This window comes from Physeter macrocephalus, chromosome 5 (assembly GCF_002837175.3).
Source record: "Physeter macrocephalus isolate SW-GA chromosome 5, ASM283717v5, whole genome shotgun sequence".
Lineage (NCBI taxonomy): Eukaryota > Metazoa > Chordata > Mammalia > Artiodactyla > Physeteridae > Physeter > Physeter macrocephalus.
Genome location: NC_041218.1, coordinates 99,533,185 through 99,553,133, shown reverse-complemented (window position 1 = coordinate 99,553,133; position 19,949 = coordinate 99,533,185). Strand labels below are relative to the sequence as shown.

Sequence of the window (19,949 nt, the reverse complement as noted above, 5' to 3'; positions counted from 1 at the left end):
CTGTAGTTTGCGGCAAGTGGGTTCTCTTGTTGAGGTGCATGGGTTCAGTAGTTGTGGCGCGCAGGCTTAGTTGCCCCGTGGCCTGTGGGATCTTAGTTCCCTGACCAGGGATTGAACCTGTGTCCTCTGCATTGGAAGGTAGATTCTTTACCACGGGACTACCAGGGAGGTCCCAGTATAGTCATTTTAACAGTGTTGTCTTCCAGTTTATGATCATGGGATATAATTACATTTATTTGTGTATTCTTCAATTTCTTGGGATCATGGGATATAATTTATGATCATGGGATATAATTTCATGTATTTGTGTCTTCTTCAATCTATTTCATTAGTGTCTTATAGTTTTTAGAATATAGATTTTTTATCTTCTTGGTTAAATATATTTCTAAGTATTTTATTGTTTTCAGTATTATTATAAAGGGGATTGTTTTCATTATTTTTCAGTATTTTATTGTGAATGAATAGAAATGCAGTCGATTTCTGTATGTTGATTTTGTATCATGTAATTTTACTGAATTTGTTGATTAGTTTTAACAGGTTTTTGGTATAGTCTTCAGGATTTTCTATATATAAGATCATGTCATTTGCAAACAGAGACACTTTTCTTCTTTCTTTCTGATTTGCATGCCCTTTATTTCCTTTTCTTGACTAATTGCATTGGCTAACACTTCTTGACTAATTGCTTTGGCTAACACTTCCAGTACTGTGTTGAATAGGAATGGTGAGAATGGGCATCCTTGTCTTATTCCTGATCTTACAGGAAAGGCTTTCAGCATTTCACCATTGAGTATGATATTAACTGTTGTCTGGCCTTTATTATGTTGATGTATGTTTCTTCTGTACTCTCTTTGTTGAGAGTCTTTATCATGAAAGATGTGGAATTTTTGTCAAATGATTTTTCTGCATCTATTGAGATGATAATATGATTTTCAACCTTCATTCTGTTAAGACACGTTTGTTGATTTGCAGATGTGGAACCATTCTTGCATCCTGGGGATAAATTTCAATTGAATGTGGTGACCTTCTAATGTGTTGTTGAATTGAGTTTGCTTGTATTTTGCTGAGAATTTTTGTATCCATATTCATCAGGTATTTTTACCTATAGTTTTTCTGTTGTAGTGTCAGTATCTGACTTTGGTATCAGGATAATGCTGGCCTGGTAAAATGAGTTTCCTCCTCTTTTGTTGTTTGCAAGAGTTTAAGAAGGATTGTTATTAATTCTTTTTCAAATATTTGGTAGAATTTATTAGTGAAACCAGCTGTTCCTGTTGTTAGGAGTTTTTTTTTTATTACTGAATCAATCTCCTTACTCCTTATTGGTCTGTTCACATTTTCAGTTTTTTCATGATCCAGTCTTGGTAGGGTTTTTGTTTCTAGGAACTTGTCCGTTACCTCTAGGTTATCCCAATTTGTTGGCATGCAGTTGTTTTATAGTAGTCTCTTCTGATTGTTTGTATTTGTGGTATCAGATGTAATGTCTCCTCTTTCACTTCTGATTTTGTTTGTGTCTTCTTTTCTTTTCTTTTTTTTTTTGGCTAAAGGATTTTGAATTTTGTTTATTTTATCAAAAACCAGCTCTTAGTTTTGTTGATTTTTCTGTTATTTTTCTGGTCTCAACTTTACTTATTACTACTCTCATCATTGTTATTTCTTCCCTTCTGCTAACTCTGGGCTTAGTTTGATCTTCTCTTTCTAGTTTCCTGAGGTATAAGTTTAGGTCGTTTATTTGAGATCTTTTTTTTGTCTTAATATAGGCATTTAGAGCTATTAACTTCCCTCTTAAAACTGCACTTGTTGCATCCCATGCATTTTTTTTAAACATCTTTATTGGAGTATAACCGTTTTACAGTAGTGTGTTAGTTTCTCCTTTACAACAAAGTGAATCAGTTATACATATACATATGTTCCCATATCTCTTCCCTCTTGCGTCTCCCTCCCTCCCACCCTCCCTATCCCACCCCTCTCGGTGGTCACAAAGCACAGAGGTGATCTCCCTGCGCTATGCGGCAGCTTCCCACTACCCATGCATTTTTGTATGTTGTGTTTTTGTTTTCATTTGTTACAAGATTTTTTAAATTTTCTTTTTGATTCCTCCTTTAATCCATTGGTTGTTCAGGGATGTGTTGTTTAATTTTCACACATTTTTGAATTTTCCAGTTTTCCTCCTGTTAATGATTTCTAGTTCCATACCATCTAGTTCGGAAAAAGGTACTTGGTATGATTTCAGTTTTTTAAATTTACTAAATAAGACTTGTTTTGTGACTGCATGTATGATCTGAGTTGGAGTATGTTTTGTGTATGCTTGGGAATGTGTATTCTGCTGCTTTGGGGGTGGGATGTTCTATATACTGGTTTTCTGTCTGGGTGATCTATCCATTTAAGTGGGGCACCAAAGTCCCCTACTATTATTGCACTGTTGTCTGTTTCTCCCTTTGTACGTGTTTAAGATATGTAGTTGCTCCATTGTTAGATGTACATACACATTCAAACACACATATTATTGCTCTATCCTCTTGGTGAATTGACCCCTTGTCATTATATAGTAATCTTCTTTGTCTCTTTTTTTCAACTTTTGGGTTAAAGTCTATCTTCTCTGAAATAAATACAGCTACTTGTGCTCTCTTTTGGTTTCCATTTGTATGGAATATCCCTTCTGTCCCTTCATTTTGAGACTATGTGTGTACCTAAAGCTGAAGTTTGTCTCTTATATGCGTCACGTAGTTGGGTCTTGTTTTTTACTTGTGCAACCACTCTGTACCTTTTGATTGGAAAATTTGATCCATTTACATTAAGTAATTATTGATAGGTAGGGACTTACTAATAGTGTCTTAATGTTTTCTGGCTGTTTTGTAGTTTCCTTGTTCCTATCTTCTCCTGCTCTCTTCCTTTGTAAATTGATGATTTTCCATAGCTTGATTCTCTTCTCTTTATCTTTTGTTTACCTACTGCCGGGTTTTCGTCCTTTGTTAACATTAGGCTTATATACAACATCTATAGATATAACAGTTTATTTCACGCTGATAACAGTTTAACTTTGAATACATACAAAAATGACCATTTTATCTCTCCATCATTTACGTTTTTGATGTCAGAATTTATAACTAGTTTACAAGTAACTAATGGTGGCTATAGTTATTTTTCATACTTTTGCCCTTTATTCTATATATGGAGTTAAGTGGTTAAAACACCAACATATTACAGTATTAAAATATTCTGAATTTGGTTATATACTTACTTTACCAGTCTGTTGCATATTTTCATGTTGCTAATTAGCATCGTTTAATTTCAGCTTGGAGAACTCCTTTCAGCATTTTTTGTAAGGCAGGTGTGGTGGTGATGAACTCCAGCTTTTGTTTGCCTGGGAGCATCTTAATCTTTCTTTCATTTCTGAAGGACAGCTTTGCCAGGTAATTTTTTTTGTTTTTGTTTTTAGTTTTTGGCTGCGTTGGGTCTTTGTTGCTTCATGCGGGCTTTCCCTAGTTGTGGCGAGCCGGGGCCACAACTTCATTGCAGTGCATGGGCTTCTCATTGCAGTGGCTTCTCTTGTGGAGCATAGGCTCTAGGTGCACGGGCTTCAGTAGTTGTGGCTCGCGGGCTCTAGAGGGCAGGTTTCAGTAGTTGTGGCTCGCGCGCTCTAGAGGGCAGGTTTCAGTAGTTGTGGCTCGCGGGCTCTAGAGGGCAGGCTCAGTAGTTGTGGCACACTGGCTTAGTTGCTCTGTGGCATGTGAGATCTTCCTGGACCAGGGATCAAACCCGTGTCCCCTGCATTGGCAGGTGGATTCTTAACTGCTGCGCCACCAGGGAAGTCCCTGCCAGGTAATGTTCTTGATGGGAAGTTTTTTTTCTTTCAGTACTTGCACTTGGGGTATATCTTATCCCCTGTCCTGGCCTGTAGGTTTCTGTTGAGAAATCCACTGATGGTTTTATGGGAATTCCCTCATAAGTGAGGATTCTTTTTTTTTCCTCTTACTGCTTTTAAAATTCTGTCTTTGATTTTTAGACAGTTTTGAAATGCGTTCTGGAGAAAGACATTTAGGATTGAATCTTTTTGGGGAACTGTGAGTTTCATGAACTTGGACGTCCAAATCTCTCCTCAGATTTGTGAAATTCTCAGCCATTATTTCTTTAAATAAGCTTTCTGCCCTTTCTCCCTCTTTTCCCCTTCTGGGACTGCAGTAGTACATAGATTATTTCTCCTAATGGTGTCCCATAGTTTATATAGGCTTTCCTTATTCTTTTTCATTCTTTTTCTTTGTTCTTCTCTGAATGGATAATTTAAAAAGTCCTGCCTTCTACTTCACAGATTCATTCTGCTTGATTCATTTTGTTGATGTTCTCTGTTGTATTTTTCATTTCATTCATTGTATTCTTCAGCTCCAGAATTTGTTTGGTTCTTTTTAATTTCTATCACTCTGTAAAACTTGTCTTCTTTTAAAAAAAGTTTTGTTTCCTGATTTTATTGAATTGTCTTTCTGTGTTTTCTTGTAGCTCCCTGAACTTCCTTAAAACAACTACTTTGAATTCTTATTGTGTAAATTGCTGTTCTCCATTTCTTTGGGTTTGGCTACTAGAAAATATTGTTTCTTTTGTATTGTTACGTTTTCTTGAGTTTTCATATTCCTTGAAATCTTGCATTGTGTCTTCACATTTGAAGAAGCAGTTACCTCCTCCAGTCTTTACTGAGTGGCTTTTAGAGAGAAATACCTTCTGTCACCCATTAGGGATTCTGAGGCTTTCTCATACCTCTTCTATGTGTACACTTGCTCCACATTCGTTGTACTCTTCTGTGGCAGAATTCTTAAGCTTATATGCCTTCTTTTGGTCCTACAAAGCTCAGTGGGTGCTGACAGCCTCCCTTTTGCTTTCCCTAGGCCAGAGCTCTATGTTCAAGTTTGTGGTTTCTCCTAAATTGGCTTTCTAGGCATGCTCACTAGCCATCTGCAAAGGCTTGCTCTTGCTGCCATGGGGAGCATGCAGGGAGCTGTCTGTGGGTGGGAGGGTTTATGGGTGAGGCATGTGGGGTGCTGGGGGTGCCCAGGAACCAGTTGTGGGGCTGCCCTGGAGAGGCATTCCCAGTAGCTCATGGGCAGACCTATAATAGAGTCCACAAAGTGGTTAGTATGATCTCTGTCACTTTGAGATGTTCACTACTGACCCCTGGCTGTTTTTCTCTTAGCCGCTCACTGCCCTGAGCTCACAACTCAGTATTCTGGATGGGGCCAGAGAGATGGGCCTCATTGGCGGAGTCCCACACAGCTGGTGAAGCCAAGCACTCACATGTTCTCATGTTCCCCTGCAGGAGAAATCACTGGGCAAGAAGGGCTCTCTTGGCACTGAGCTCTGCCCCCTTGTGGGAGAGATGGTACGTTAAGTCAGACATTTCCTCTTACTCTCCTCAAAGGGTAGTTTTGGTCTTCTTTGTTTCAATGGGATGTTGGAACATCTCTCCTGGACTCCTGGATTTCTACAAAGGCTCTTTTGTCTGTGGGTGGTTATCATAATTGGTGTTCTTTGGGGAGATGACAGTAGAAAACTCCTGTTCGCCGTTGTGATGATATCACTCTCTCCTAAAGTCTTTTATCATCCCATGACTAATTCAGATAGAGATCATTTTTACATGTTTTTCTGATACATAATCTTATCACAGTATATTGGTTCATAATAAGTGTGCATGGATTTATTACTGGATTTTTTTAGAAACAGAAAACCTTTGAAACTTTTATTGTAAACTTATTGCAGAAAAATGATTCATTATGTATTTTTATGGTCAGTCATTATTATTTAAAAATAAGTGAGGGGCTTCCCTGGTGGCGCAGTGGTTGAGAATCCGCCTGTTGATGCAGGGTGCACGGGTTCGTGCCCCGGTCCGGGAAGATCCCACATGCCGTGGAACGGCTGGGCCCGTGAGCCATGGCTGCTGAGCCTGCGCGTCCGGAGCCTGCGCTCTGCAACTGGAGAGGACACAACAGTGAGAGGCCCGCGTACCACAAAAAAAAAAAAAAAAAAAAAGAAGAAGTGAAGCTTATGAAAAATAGAGTATACCTTGTGATTTGGGAAAGTTCGGTTTCTTGTTTCCAAATCCCAAAGAATTTGGAAATAATATTGGGAAATAAAAATCATAACTGTGATGGAAATAGAAGAATAAATGATTTATGCATACTGAATCTGGGGGCATTGCCCCACCCCTGCTCCCACCCTCATCTCCATTCTGCAACTGGAGAGGACACAACAGTGAGAGGCCCGCGTACCACAAAAAAAAAAAAAAAAAAGAAGAAGTGAAGCTTATGAAAAATAGAGTATACCTTGTGATTTGGGAAAGTTCGGTTTCTTGTTTCCAAATCCCAAAGAATTTGGAAATAATATTGGGAAATAAAAATCATAACTGTGATGGAAATAGAAGAATAAATGATTTATGCATACTGAATCTGGGGGCATTGCCCCACCCCTGCTCCCACCCTCATCTCCATTTCTCTTCTAGGTTCATAGAATGCTGGTAGCCAATAGGCGATTGAAATATTCTCAGGGGTTTCTAAGTAGCCCTAGAGAAAACACCTGACATGAATTTCTTTGAAGATCGACATTACCAAGCCCCACCCACAAGTTAAATTACAAGCTTTTTAGTTCCTTGCTCTTAATCATAAGCAAACACCCAAGTATTACCAGTTATTTGAGGAGAGCCTCTTATATTGAAGATGGAAGATGGGAACGGAAACAAACAGGGAAAAGCACTTGGAAGAGACTTTGCAAGGAGGAAAAAAACCTCTCCCCGTTATTAATATATTACAAGAGATAAGAGATGAGGAGGAAGTAAAAAAAGGATTTTGTAAAGGCGTAATCAGAAAACAAAGAAAAGAATTTAAAATTTTATAGTAGAAATGAAATTTTAGGAGCACTGTAAGATAATGTTCAGGAAATCTCCCAAAACGTAGAGTGAAAAGACACATGGAAAATAAATGAGAGAACACTTAGCAGAATATTCCTGAATTTCAATACCCATACCAAGAATATCCAGATAAAATAGGGGAAATGAAAAGGAGAAAATAATAAATAATTCAAGAAAATTATCCAAAATTGAAGGTTAGAGTTTTCAGATTGAGTGTGCCCACTGAGTGTCCGACTGAATAAGTGAAAATATACCCATGCTAAGATACATTATTAGGAAATTTCGAAACACTGGGAGGCAAAGAGATGATTCGAGAATGCAAAAAACAGGTTATGTATAAAGGATAAGGAATCAGAATGGCTTTGGATTTTTATGCAGCAACCTAGAAATGAGAAAACAGTGGAGCAATGCCTTCAAAATTCTGAAGGAAAATGATTTTGAACTTAGAAGTATGTACTCAGCCAAATGATGGCCAACTAGAATAAAGATATTTTCAGGCATGCAAGGTCTGAAAATAGTTACTTCTCTTGTCCCTTTTATTAAAAACTACTGGAAGGAATTCCCTAGCGGTCCAGTGGTTAGGACTCTTTTTTCACTGCCGAGGGCGTGGGTTCAGTCCCTGCTTGGGGAACTAAGGTCCTGCAAGCCGTGTGGTGCGGCCAAAAAAAAAAAGCTATTGGAGGATGAGAAATGAGAAACACCAATTGAGAGTAAATTAAGAAAGAAGGAAGACAGTGGGGTATAGGAAAGAGGAGATCCAAGAAGGAGGGAGATGAGGGGAATCCCCAGAGCTACTTTCAGGAGATTCCAAGGTGCTGGCTGTGTACTGTATGTAGAGGACAACCACTCCAGTTGGAGGGCTGTGAATCAGGACCTAGAAGTGTTTAAGGCAGAATTACCAAGGTGCTTGCTGTCACGGTTGTCGTTTTAACCTGAGGGCAGAGTACTCTGGTGAGCTTGATCCAGAATTTATCTGTTCTTAGCTTGTCTTGACTATGTACTATGGAAGTTCCAGCTTTCCCCTCATGCCCTGCTGTGTGGCTCAGCTGAGGATACTTGTTTCACCTCTCAGATATATTCTGCTTTGACCTACTGCTAAGTTCTGGTGGGTGGCCATAGTGAGCTTAGAAACAAAAGATGAACAGAGCCTGCTGTCTCATCTGTATTTCTGTTGTAAGTTCAATGATACTAGCCTGCATTACCCAGCTAGAATCCTTGACTGTGGTTGAACTGTGTTTTCCAGGATTCATGTCTTTGCCTCATAACTTGGCCTCATAACTCATAACTTTTCCAGAGACGAATTCTCTTAGCTTTCTGGAAAGCTGAAACTGGACAGTGACACAGAGACTGTTCAGTTTATCTTTCCCAATCTTTCCTTACTGTCCTTCATCTATAAGGGTACCATGCTCTTGTGTATCTAGGTTTGTGATTTCTATTAAGTTTTTAAAAACCAAAAATATATTGTTCAGGGATATATATGTTTATATATGTATGTATGTATATGTGTATTAAAGGCAAAACTAATCTGAAAAGCAAGGGAATGATTAACACAGAAGTCAGAAGTCAGGATAACAGTTACCTTAGGGGAGGGAAGAGGATGAGATCAGGGGGCTTCTAAGGTCCCGGTAAAGAACAGTGTTTAAAACAGGGGCAGTGGGTATATGAGAGTTTATTGTATTAATTTCTTTTTATATGCATGTATATGTGTATATATATATAGGATATGTGTTTGATACATATGAAATAGAAACTTTTTTCTTTTTTTAAAATTGAAATGTAATGGTACAGATGAACCGGTTTGCAGGGCAGAAATTGAGACACAGATGTAGAGAACAAACGTATGGACACCAAGGGAGGAAGGTGGCCGGGGGTGGGGTGGGGGTGGTACTGTGATGAACTGGGAGATTGGGATTGACATGTATACACTAATATGTATAAAAGGGGCAGTGGGTATATGGGAGTTTATTGTATTAATTTCTTTTTATATGCATATATATGTGTATATATATATAGGATATGTGTTTGATACATATGAAATAGAAACTTTTTTCTTTTTTTTAAATTGAAATGTAACGGTACAGATGAACCGGTTTGCAGGGCAGTAAAGAACAGTGTTTAAAACAGGGGCAGTGGGTATATGAGAGTTTATTGTATTAATTTCTTTTTATATGCATGTATATGTGTATATATATATAGGATATGTGTTTGATACATATGAAATAGAAACTTTTTTCTTTTTTTAAAATTGAAATGTAATGGTACAGATGAACCGGTTTGCAGGGCAGAAATTGAGACACAGATGTAGAGAACAAACGTATGGACACCAAGGGAGGAAGGTGGCCGGGGGTGGGGTGGGGGTGGTACTGTGATGAACTGGGAGATTGGGATTGACATGTATACACTAATATGTATAAAATGGATAACTAATAAGAACCTGCTGTATAAAAAAAATAAAGTTAAATTAAAAAAAAGAATTTATGAGTAAAGATAGAATGAGATAGAGAGTATAGGAGGTAGACTGTTTTGGGCAAAAATGATGAGTTCTATATTGGGTCATTGTGTTTGTATTATCCTTGGAATGTTCAAATGGAGAATGATAGCCCTATCCTCTACAATTTTACAATGCATACCTTGTTGCTCCTTTAAACATTTATTTAATTCTGCCTTGTTTTGTAGCCATTTGATATATTTGTTTCCCCAATGACATTATAATCTCCTGAGGGAGGAAACTAAATTTTACTCCTGTTTATTTGTGTACACAATTAACACATAGTTTTTCAAAAAAAGCTATTTTTTACAACTATCACTGTTACATGATGGTATGCAATTCATTGACTTCCGGGCTTGATTCAGTTGATCTGTTTGCAAAGGCCCATTTCTTCCAACCTGCGTCTCCTCTTACAATTCCATTTATAATACTCCTGAGACTTTCACTTGATCTAATAAAGTGATTCTTACCAGGTGAAAGAAAAAGAAAATTGAAATGTAGTTGACATATAGCAATTTATTGGTATTAGGTATACAACATGATTCGATATTTATATATATACTCTTAGTAGTGACTTTCAAGTATGCAATATAGTATTATTAACTGTAGTCACCTTGCTGTACATTACAGCCCCATGAGTTATTTATTTTATAACTGGAAGTTTGTACCTATTGACCCCCCTTTATCTATTTTGCTCACCCTCCACCCCCTACCCCCTGCCTCTGGCAATCACCAATCTGTTCTTTGTATCTGTGAACTTCTTTTTTTGTTTTGGATTTCATATGTAAATGAGATCATATGGTATTTGTCTTTCTCTGTCTGACTTACTTCACTTAGTGTAATGCCATTAGAGTCCAACCATGTTTTTGCAAATGGCAAGATTTCCTTCTTTTATTTGGTTACATAATATTCCTGTGTGTGTGTGTGTGTGAGTGTGTGAGTGTGTGAGTGTGAGTGTGACGTTTTCTTTATCCATTCATCCATTGAGGAACACTTAGGTTGTTTCCATATGTTGACTGCTGTAAATGATGCTGCAATAACATGGGGATGCATAGATCTTTTTGAGCTAGTGTTTTCATTTTCTTTGGATAAATACGTAGAATTGGAATTGCTGGATCATATGGTGGTTCTATTTTTAATTTTTTTGAGGAATCTGCATACCATTTTCCATTGTGGCTGCACCAATTTACATTCCTACTGACTGCACTAGGGTTCCCTTTTCTCTACATCCTTTCCAACACTTCTCTCTTGTCTCTTTGATAATAGCCATTCTGTTGTGAGATGATATCTCATCGTGGTTTTGATTTGCATTTCCTTGATGATTAAGTGATGTTGAATATCTTTTCACGTGCCTGTTGGACATCTGTATGTCTTCTTTGGGAAAATGTCTATTCAGATTCTCTGCCCATTTTTTAAAATCAGATCGTGGTTTTGCTATTGAGTTATGAGTTCTTTATATATTTTGGATATTAACTCTGTATCAGATATATGATTTGGAATATTTTTTCCTTTTTGGCAGCTTGCCTTTTCATTTTGTTGATGGTTTCTTTTGCTGTGCAGAAGCTTTTTAGTTTGATGTAGTCCCACTGTTTATTTTTGCCTTTGTTGCCTTTGCTTTTGGTGTCAAATCCAAACAATCATCTCCAAGACAGATGTCAGAGAGTTTACCACCTATGTTTTCTTCTAGGAGTTTTATGGTTTCAGTTCTTACATTCAATTCTTTAGTCATTTTTAGTTGACTTTTGTGTTATGTAAGATAGTGTTCCAGTTTCATTGTTTTTACATGTGGTTGTCCAGTTTTCCCAACACCATTTATTGAAGAGACTGTTCTTTCCCCACTGCATATACTTGGCACCTTTGTTGTAAAATAACTGACCATGTATTCATGAGTTTATTTCTGTGTTCTGTATTCTGTTCCATTGATCTATGTGTCTGTTTTTATGCCAGTACCATACTGTTCTGATTACAATAGGTTTGTAATATGATTTGAAATTGGGGAGCATGATGCCTCTAGCTTTGTTCTTAAGATTTTTGTCTGTTTGTTCCATAGGAATCTTAGGATTGTTTTTTCTATGTTTGTGAAAAATTCCATTGGCATTTTGATAGGGATTGCATTGACTCTGTAGATTGCTTTGGTTAGTATGGACATTTTAACAATATTAATTTTTCCAGTCAGTGAACATGGGATATTATTTCATTCCATTCTATTATTTCATCTTCTACAGTTTCTTTTCATCAATGTCTTAGATTGTTTTCAGTCCACATGTCTTTCACCTCCTTGGTTAAATTGGCTCCTAGGTATTTATTCTTTTTAATGCAGTTGTAAATGGGATTGTTTTCTGAATTTCTTTCTCATATTTCATTATTAGTGTACAGAAACCAATAGATTTTTTTCTATTATTGGTTTTGTATTCTGGAACTTTACTGAATTTGTTTCTTAGTTTTAACAGTGTTTTGGTGGAGTCTTTAGGGTTTTCTCTGTATATATCATGTCAGTTGCAAAAAAGTAACAGTTTTACTTTCTGATTTACCTTTTTGATTTGGATGCCTTTTCTTTTTCTTGCTCTGTGTAGGAGTTCTAATAATCTGTTGAATAAAAGTAGCTAGAGTGGGCATCCTTGCCTTGTTCCTTATCTTTGGGGAAAAGCTTTCAGTATTTCACTGTGAATATAATGTTAGCTGTTGGCTTTTCATATATGGCCTTTATTATGTTGAGGTACATTCCTTCTTTACCCACTTCATTGAGAGTTTTCTTTTTTTATCATAAATGGTTGTGGAATTTTGTCAGATGATTTTTCTGCATCTATTAAGATGATCATAAGATTTTTATCTTTCATTTTGTGAATGTGGTGTACCACATTGATTGATTTGTGGATGTTGAAACATCCTTGCAGCCCTGGAATAAATCCCACTTGATCATGGTATATGATCCTTTTAATGGATTGTTGAATTGGTTTGCTAATATTTTGTCGAGGATTTTTGAATCTGTGTTCATCAGGGATTTTCACCTGTAATTATCTTTTCTTTTAATGTCCTTGTCTGGTTTTGGTGTCAGGGTAATGCTGGCCCGTAAAATGAGTTTGGAAGTGTGCTCTTCTCTTTGATTTTTTTGGGGGAATAGTTTGAGAAGGATTGGTATTGTTTAAATGTTTTGTAAAATTCACCAGTGAAGCCATCTGGTTCTGAACTTCTGTTTGTTGCGAGGTTTTTGGTTATTATTTCAATCTCCTAATTAGCAATCAGTCTGTTCAGTATTCTATTGATATTTCTTCATGACTCAGTCTCGTTAGGTTGTATGTTTCTAGGAATTTGTCCATTCCTTGTAGTTTGTTCAATTTGTTGGTATATAATTGTTCATAGTAGTCTTATTATCCTTTGTGTTTCTGTGGTGTCAGTTTTACTATCTTCTCTTTAATTTCTGATTATATTTATTTGAGTTCTCCTTTGTTCTTGGTGAGTCTAGCTAAGGTTTGTCAGTTTTGTTTATCTTTTAACAAAAGCAACTCTTGGATACATTGATCTTTTCTGTTCTCATTTTAGTCTCTATTTCATTTATTTCTGTGCTGATCTTTGTTATTTCCTTCCTTCTGCTAACTTTTTACTTCATTTGTTCTTTTTCTAGTTCCTTCCGGTGTCTTGTTAGATTTTTGGAGATTTTTCCTGTTTCTTTTTTTTTTTTTTTTTTTGGTGGCATGCGGGCCTCCCTCTGCTGCGGCCTCTCCTGTTGCGGAGCACAGGCTCCAGACGCGCAGACTCATCGGCCATGGCTCACGGGCCCAGCCGCTCCGCGGCACGTGGGATCCTCCCAGACCGGGGCGCGAACCCGGTTCCCCTGCATCGGCAGGCGGACGCGCAACCACTGCGCCACCAGGGAAGCCCCTTTCCTGTTTCTTGATGTAGGCATTTATTGCTATGGACTTCCTTCTTAGAACTACTTTTGCTGCATCCTGTAAGTTTTGATAAATTGTATTTCTGTTTTCATTGTCTCAGGGTAATTTGAGTTCTCTTTTGATTTCTTCTTTGACCATCCGTTATTTAGCAGCATGTTGTTTAATCTCCACAAATATGTGAATTTTCCAGTTTTCTTCATGTAATTGATTTGTGGTTTCATAGCTTTGTGGTCAGAAAAGATGCTTGATGTGATTTCATTCTTTTTTATTTATTTATTTTTTTTCTTGCCGTACGTGGGCCTCTCACTGTTGTGGCCTCTCCCGTTGTGGAGCGCAGGCTCTGGACGCACAGGCTCAGCGGCCATGGCTCACGGGCCCAGCCGCTCCGCGGCATGTGGGATCTTCCCGGACCAGGGCACGAACCCGTGTCCCCTGCATTGGCAGGCAGATTCTTAACCACTGCGCCACCAGGGAAGCCCCAGTCTTTTTAATTTTTTAAAGACTTGGTTGGGGCTTCCCTGGTGGCACAGTGGTTAAGAATCTGCCTGCCAATGCAGGGGACACGGGTTCGTGCCCTGGTCCGGGAAGATCCCACATGCCACAGAGCAACTAAGCCCGTGCGCCACAGCTACTGAGCCTGTGCTTTAGAGCCCGTGCGCTGCAACTACTGAAGCCCGTGAGCCACAACTACTGAGCCCATGATCCACAACTACTGAAGCCCACGTCCCTAGAGCCCGTGCTCCGCAACAAGAGAAGCCACGCACTGCGAAGCCTGTGCACTGCAACAAAGAGTAGCCCCCGCTTGCCGCAACTAGAGAAAGCCTGTGTGCAGCAATGAAGACCCAACGCAGCCAAAAATAAATAAATAAATAAATTTATAAAAATCTATATATTAAAAAAAGAAAAGACTTGTTTGAGGCCTAACATATGATCTATCTTGGAGAATGTTCCAATGCCACTTGAGAAGAATGTGTATTGTGTTGCTTTTGGATGGATATCCTGTATATGTCTGTAAGTCCATCTGGTCAGCGTGTCATTTAAGGCCAGTGTTTCCTATTGATTATCTGTCTAGATGATCTGTCTATTGGTGAAAGTGTGGTATTAACATTTCCTACTATTAACGTACTGCTGTCTATTTCTCCCTTAGGTCTGTTAATGTTTGCTTTGTATATTTATGTGCTCTTGTGGTGGGAGCACATAAGTATTTACACATGTATCCTCTTGTTGTATTGACTCCTTTATCGTTTTGTAATGGCCTTCTTTATTTCTTACTACAGTCTTTGTCTTAATGTCTATTTTGTCTAAGTATGGCTACTCCAGGTTTCTTTTGGTTTCCATTTGCATGGATTATCTTTTTTTTCATCCCTTCACTTTTAGTCTGTGTTTGTTCTCATACCTGAAGTGAGTCTCTTGTAGGCAGCATTTAGATAAGTCTTGTTTTTTTTTTAATCAGTTCAGCCACTGTGTTTTGATTGGAGAATTTAGTCCATTTACATTTAAAGTAATTGTTGATAGGTATGTGCTTATTGCCATTTGTTAATTGTTTTCTGGCTGTTTTCTAGAAACATTTAAAAAATCAAATTTCTAGGCCCCATCTTCAGACCCAATGAAGTAGAAACTTTGTAAATAATTTCCAGGACTCTACATTATAAATCTTACTCTTAGATAAAAATTGTTACTCTGATTGAGTAAGTGTATTGCTCAGTATTACTAATGTGGTCTAAAGAGTACAGAATGAAGCAGATCCATTTCTTCCCTACTTGTAATTCCAATCCTCTTATGTATATAAGAAAATTATTTTCTTCTGCCCAGTTATACCAAGGTGTATCATAATGATCCCTTATCTTTTCATGAGTTTGTAATACCTAGTTGTTGTTTAAAAATTTTATTGAAGTAGATTTACACTGTTGTGTTTAATTTCTGCTTTACAGCAAAGTGACTCAGTTATACACGTATATATTCTTTTCATATTCTTTTCCATTATGGTTTATCACAGGATATTGAATATAGTTCCCTGAGCTATACAGTAGGAAAATTGTTACTCTGATTGAGTAAGTGTATTGCTCAGTATTACTAATGTGGTCTAAAGAGTACAGAATGAAGCAGATCCATTTCTTCCCTACTTGTAATTCCAATCCTCTTATGTATATAAGAAAATTATTTTCTTCTGCCCAGTTATACCAAGGTGTATCATAATGATCCCTTATCTTTTCATGAGTTTGTAATACCTAGTTGTTGTTTAAAAATTTTATTGAAGTAGATTTACACTGTTGTGTTTAATTTCTGCTTTACAGCAAAGTGACTCAGTTATACACGTATATATTCTTTTCATATTCTTTTCCATTATGGTTTATCACAGGATATTGAATATAGTTCCCTGAGCTATACAGTAGGATCTTGTTGTTTATACATGTAATACCTAGTTTTAATTTGTGTCAGAATATGTTAAAAACCAAATCCCAAGATTTCTGCTGTCACTGTAGTGGGATTGTAAAAAGTGTGGGGGGAGCTATTACATGGTTTCTAACATAGATTAAAGAGCTAAACATCTTTTTTTTTTTTTTTTTTTAAGCGTACAGTGCCAGCATTTAAGGGGGAAAAAAGGCAGAAAACCCCAAGCAAACAAATGTAGTATTGTTTTCAAAGGTGACTTTGCTAGGGGCAGTAATGTCAAAAGGCTCCCATGTGACTTACTACATTCAGTTACAATGAAATTCTGACAGCTGCCTGGCTGTTGTTTTCCAGTCACTTGTATATTCCCCAGTGGAAAATCTAGTTTTTCAGCTCAGCTGTGAAATAGATATCACATGGTTATTAGCAATTTGTTATGGTGGAAAGGACTTAGCAACTGAAGGTTTCAGTTAAGATCTGATATCCTGTACTTTCTTTCTTGTTCCTATTTTTTTTAAAATTTGTAATTTGGGGCAGCAGTAATACCTGCTAGAGTTGGCAGGATGAGATGAGATAATTTATGTCAGGCACTTACCGCAGTGCCTAGTTGCTAAAGAAATATTAGTTCATAGAGTATTAATTCTATGAGTACCCTTTGCTCAAACCAGGCATTTGGGAATTGTCCATGAATCTTTTCTCTCCTTTACCTACCAAAGATCTATCCATTTCATCTCCTTAATAGCACTAGAACGGGAGTGAGACATGACCCACATTTTATAACAATCGGGCTTTAAGCAGGCAGTAACTAAACCAATCCTTCAGGACATCAAGTTCTCTTGTATCTTTATTAGTAGTAATCACTATTAGTTTCTTAGAACTCTAAAAGGATTGTAGTAGTTTTCACTTCTATTGGCAGAATTGGTACTGTTGTGCCAATTTCATAATAAATTTGCCAGCATTGGTAGAATTAGTTATCTTAACGTTACTTATAATAAGTTGAATAGGTAGTAAAATACTTTATTGTTATTTTTACTTGTGTATATTTTTAGGCTTAACATTTTCACGTGTAAGTTTATAGGCATGCAGGATATTGTAAAGTATGCCCTTTGCACAAACACACTCCTGGGTTCAAATCTAGGCTGTGCAGTTTTATGACCTTGGTCAAGTTATATAAGTTCTTTAGGGTTGCTTTGCCATGTTTTTTAAAGTGGGTTGATAAGATTTAGTTACAGGGTTGTGACAATCATTAAAAGAGATACATTTATATGAAAAATGCAAAAGGCTGAGAAAAGCCTGTACACTTTTCAAGAACGAAGTGGAACAACTTGTTTGATAGGCCTCAAGATTTTTAATGAAAATTAAGCTAGGTTAATAAAGACAGTGTTCTGTTGGTACAAGGATGCACAATACTCTTGGTTAAGTAGATCAGTGGAACAGAATAAGGAATCCAGAAACAAATGTATGTGTATACAGACACTTGATTTATGGGAAAGGTGGCACACAGAACAGTGGAAATGTATTTCAGTAATGGTGCTAGAGCATCATGTATATTCATTTGGAACAAAGTGAAACAAGACCCCTGTCTCACATCACACTCAAAATAAATTCCCAGTGGATTGTAGATCTATTTGTGAAAGGCAAAACAATAAATATTTTAGGAGACAGTATAGGAAAATATGTGGCCTTAGAGTATGTGAAGTTTTCTTAAAGATCACACAAAAAGTATTAACTACAAAAGGAAAATTATAAACTGGATTTTATTAAAATCAAGAATTTCTGTTCCTCACAAATCATCTTTAAGAGAGTGAAAGGGCAAGCCACAGAGTGGGAGAAGATATTTGCAGCAGTCTGACAAAGAGCTCTTCCATCTGGGCTGAGACGTGTATAAGTCTCAACTTCCTCGGTGGCCTCTTGGCTGCATTTTAGAGAGCTCTGTTAGCAATACCGACTTCATTTTGATTTTCCTTTCACAGGGTTTGTGGAATGAATAAAGGCATGATAGGATTTAGAATACTGAGGAACAGGCCTGGGGATGTGCTCTGCAGCCAAGAGGCTTCCTGGGTGAGCAGTGAGACTGTGGGCACATGGTGGCAGGAGAGCAGTGAGGGGTGCCTGGTTTGGGATCCCCAGAGCAGACTTGGACTTGAACCCAGGCTGTCTCATTTCTTGGCTGTGTGTTTTTGCCTCATCTCTAAAATAGGGATAGTTATCCATACAGGGCTGGGATTAGTGAGATGACGTAGACTAGTACTTGCCCACAGGGGGTCTTCATTGTGGTAGTATCTTCACTGTTGGAGTTACGGTTCCTTGGAGGTGACGGGTGACTGTGCCAGTAGGGTGGGGGTAGGGGTCACTGCAGATCAGTGAGAAAAAGGCAACCCAATAGAAAAATGAGTGAGAGACTTGAGCAGGCAATTCACCAAAAGGATGGCCAAATGTCCAGTAAAAATAAGAAAAGGTGCTCAAGACCACAAGTCATTAGAGAAATGCAAACTAAAACCCTAATGGCATGTAACTACTATATACCTACCAGAACACTAAATTAAAAGGTCTAATAATAGTTTGTAGGAATATGGGCAAGGAAATTCTCATACACTGTTGCTGGAATATAAATCGGTACAACCACTCGGGTAAATTAGTTGGCAGTGTTGAACCTGAATGTATGTATACGTTGTGGCCCTGCTGTTCCACTCCCCACAGAAGTGGTGCAACGCAGTGGTATGTATGTGAATGCTTATAGCAGCGTTATTTGGTCTAGCTTCATATTGGGGAGGTGTGGAAAATGTGCATCTGTGATATAGTAGGTAAGTAAATTATTATATGTTCCTGCCTAGAAATAAAATATTGTAAGCGAAAATGAACAAACTCAGCTCACACAACAAAATGGATGTATCTCAAAAACATAATGTTTAGCAAAAGAACCCACATGCTAAAGAATATATACTGTATGATCGCAGTGTTTACAAGTCCTGATAGTTCCCCTTGGAGAGGAAGAAGGCGTTAATGATCGGGAGGGATCAGGAAGGGACTTGTGGGTACTGGCATTGCTCTATTTCTAGACCTCCATGGTGGTTACATGGATGCTTGCTTGTTCTAGTTTACTGAGCTGAACATTTATGTTCTGTGTGCTTTTCTTCTTGTGTTCAACTTCAATAGAAAAATAAGAAAAGAACTACCCAGCTTTATAATGCCCAGTAAATATTCAATATGAGATTATCCTTCTTACCTCTCCATCTCATTTGTTAGCATTTGCATATGTCCTTTGAATAATGATTAATTTGGGGCTTGATGATATAAATTTGAACTCTTTAAAGATTAGATAAGGGCCGTTTTAGCCAGCACACATACAGAAAGTGACTTTGTCCTTGAAAATTCAGATGCTCCAAGTTTTTGTGTGACCTACAAACAGTATAATTTTTTTTAAAGATGACAAGTACAATGAAATTTTATGACACATTTGTTGTTTTAGTTTTCATTGTAGAAAAGTCTTAATTGTAAACAGTTGAAGCTATCACTTTTTTGGGTATTTTTTTCTATTGTTTCAAACCTTATTTTTAACCCGGGAGGTTTGTGGTTTTATAAAAGTTATATACATTCTATTAAATTTAAAAAGTTTTAATATATTTATTTTTCAAATTGGAAATGGAATATTGTTTTCAAATTTCTTCTAATTGCTGAGTATTTACAAAAACGTTGGCTTTTATGGTTATCATTTATATCACACTTGATTAACCTCATTGATTCTTTGGTACTGGTTTTGAGTGATTTCTTTGTATTATCTTCCTATACAGTCATATCAGCTATATCAATTAGTATTAATAATGGTGATATTAAAAAATCTTTTCCTCTTTTTAAAAAATATCTTATTGCACACCAGTATTCCTAATACAGTTAAATGGTCATTCTTATCTAGTCCTATCCCCTCTCCCCTCATACTTTTTTAAATAAGTAAAATTTCTCTATTTTCTCCACTAAATTTAAGTGGCATTCTTTTCTAGATTATGCTTTAACCCTTGAATTCTTAGGAAGGCTCATAGAATAAATGAGCTCAAACCAGAATGTAAACAGGTTCAAGGTATAGAGAATAAAGGGTCACTGAAGATTCTAATAATACTGCATGCATTTTTAGCTTTCAAATCAAAATACTCTAAGAATTTGTATAAAAGAGGTTTTCTTTTCAGTAATATAAAAGATGAAATTTTTTTCTCTACTTTTTATTATTTATTTATTTATTTATTTATTTATTTTTGCGGTACGCGGGCCTCTCACTGTTGTGGCCTCTCCCGTTGCGGAGCAC

General features: G+C 37.2%; 1 protein-coding gene across 14 annotated transcripts in view; it reads left to right on the top strand.

The window, feature by feature from the left end:
* The window catches only part of COA1 (cytochrome c oxidase assembly factor 1), a 190,318-nt gene that overhangs the window by 101,426 nt on the left and 68,943 nt on the right, over nt 1-19,949 (top strand). For 4 of the 14 annotated variants that reach the window (XM_028490213.2, XM_055085099.1, XM_028490217.2 and 1 more), the window contains one exon: nt 3,290-3,407. The exons of 9 other annotated variants lie outside the window; for them this stretch is intronic. In XM_028490213.2, coding sequence (XP_028346014.1) covers nt 3,337-3,407 — 71 coding nt within the window. In that variant the 5' untranslated portion in view covers nt 3,290-3,336. Of the gene's footprint in view, nt 1-3,289; nt 3,408-19,949 lie in introns of those variants that run through there. One more of the 14 variants, XM_028490218.2, reaches the window with a different exon arrangement.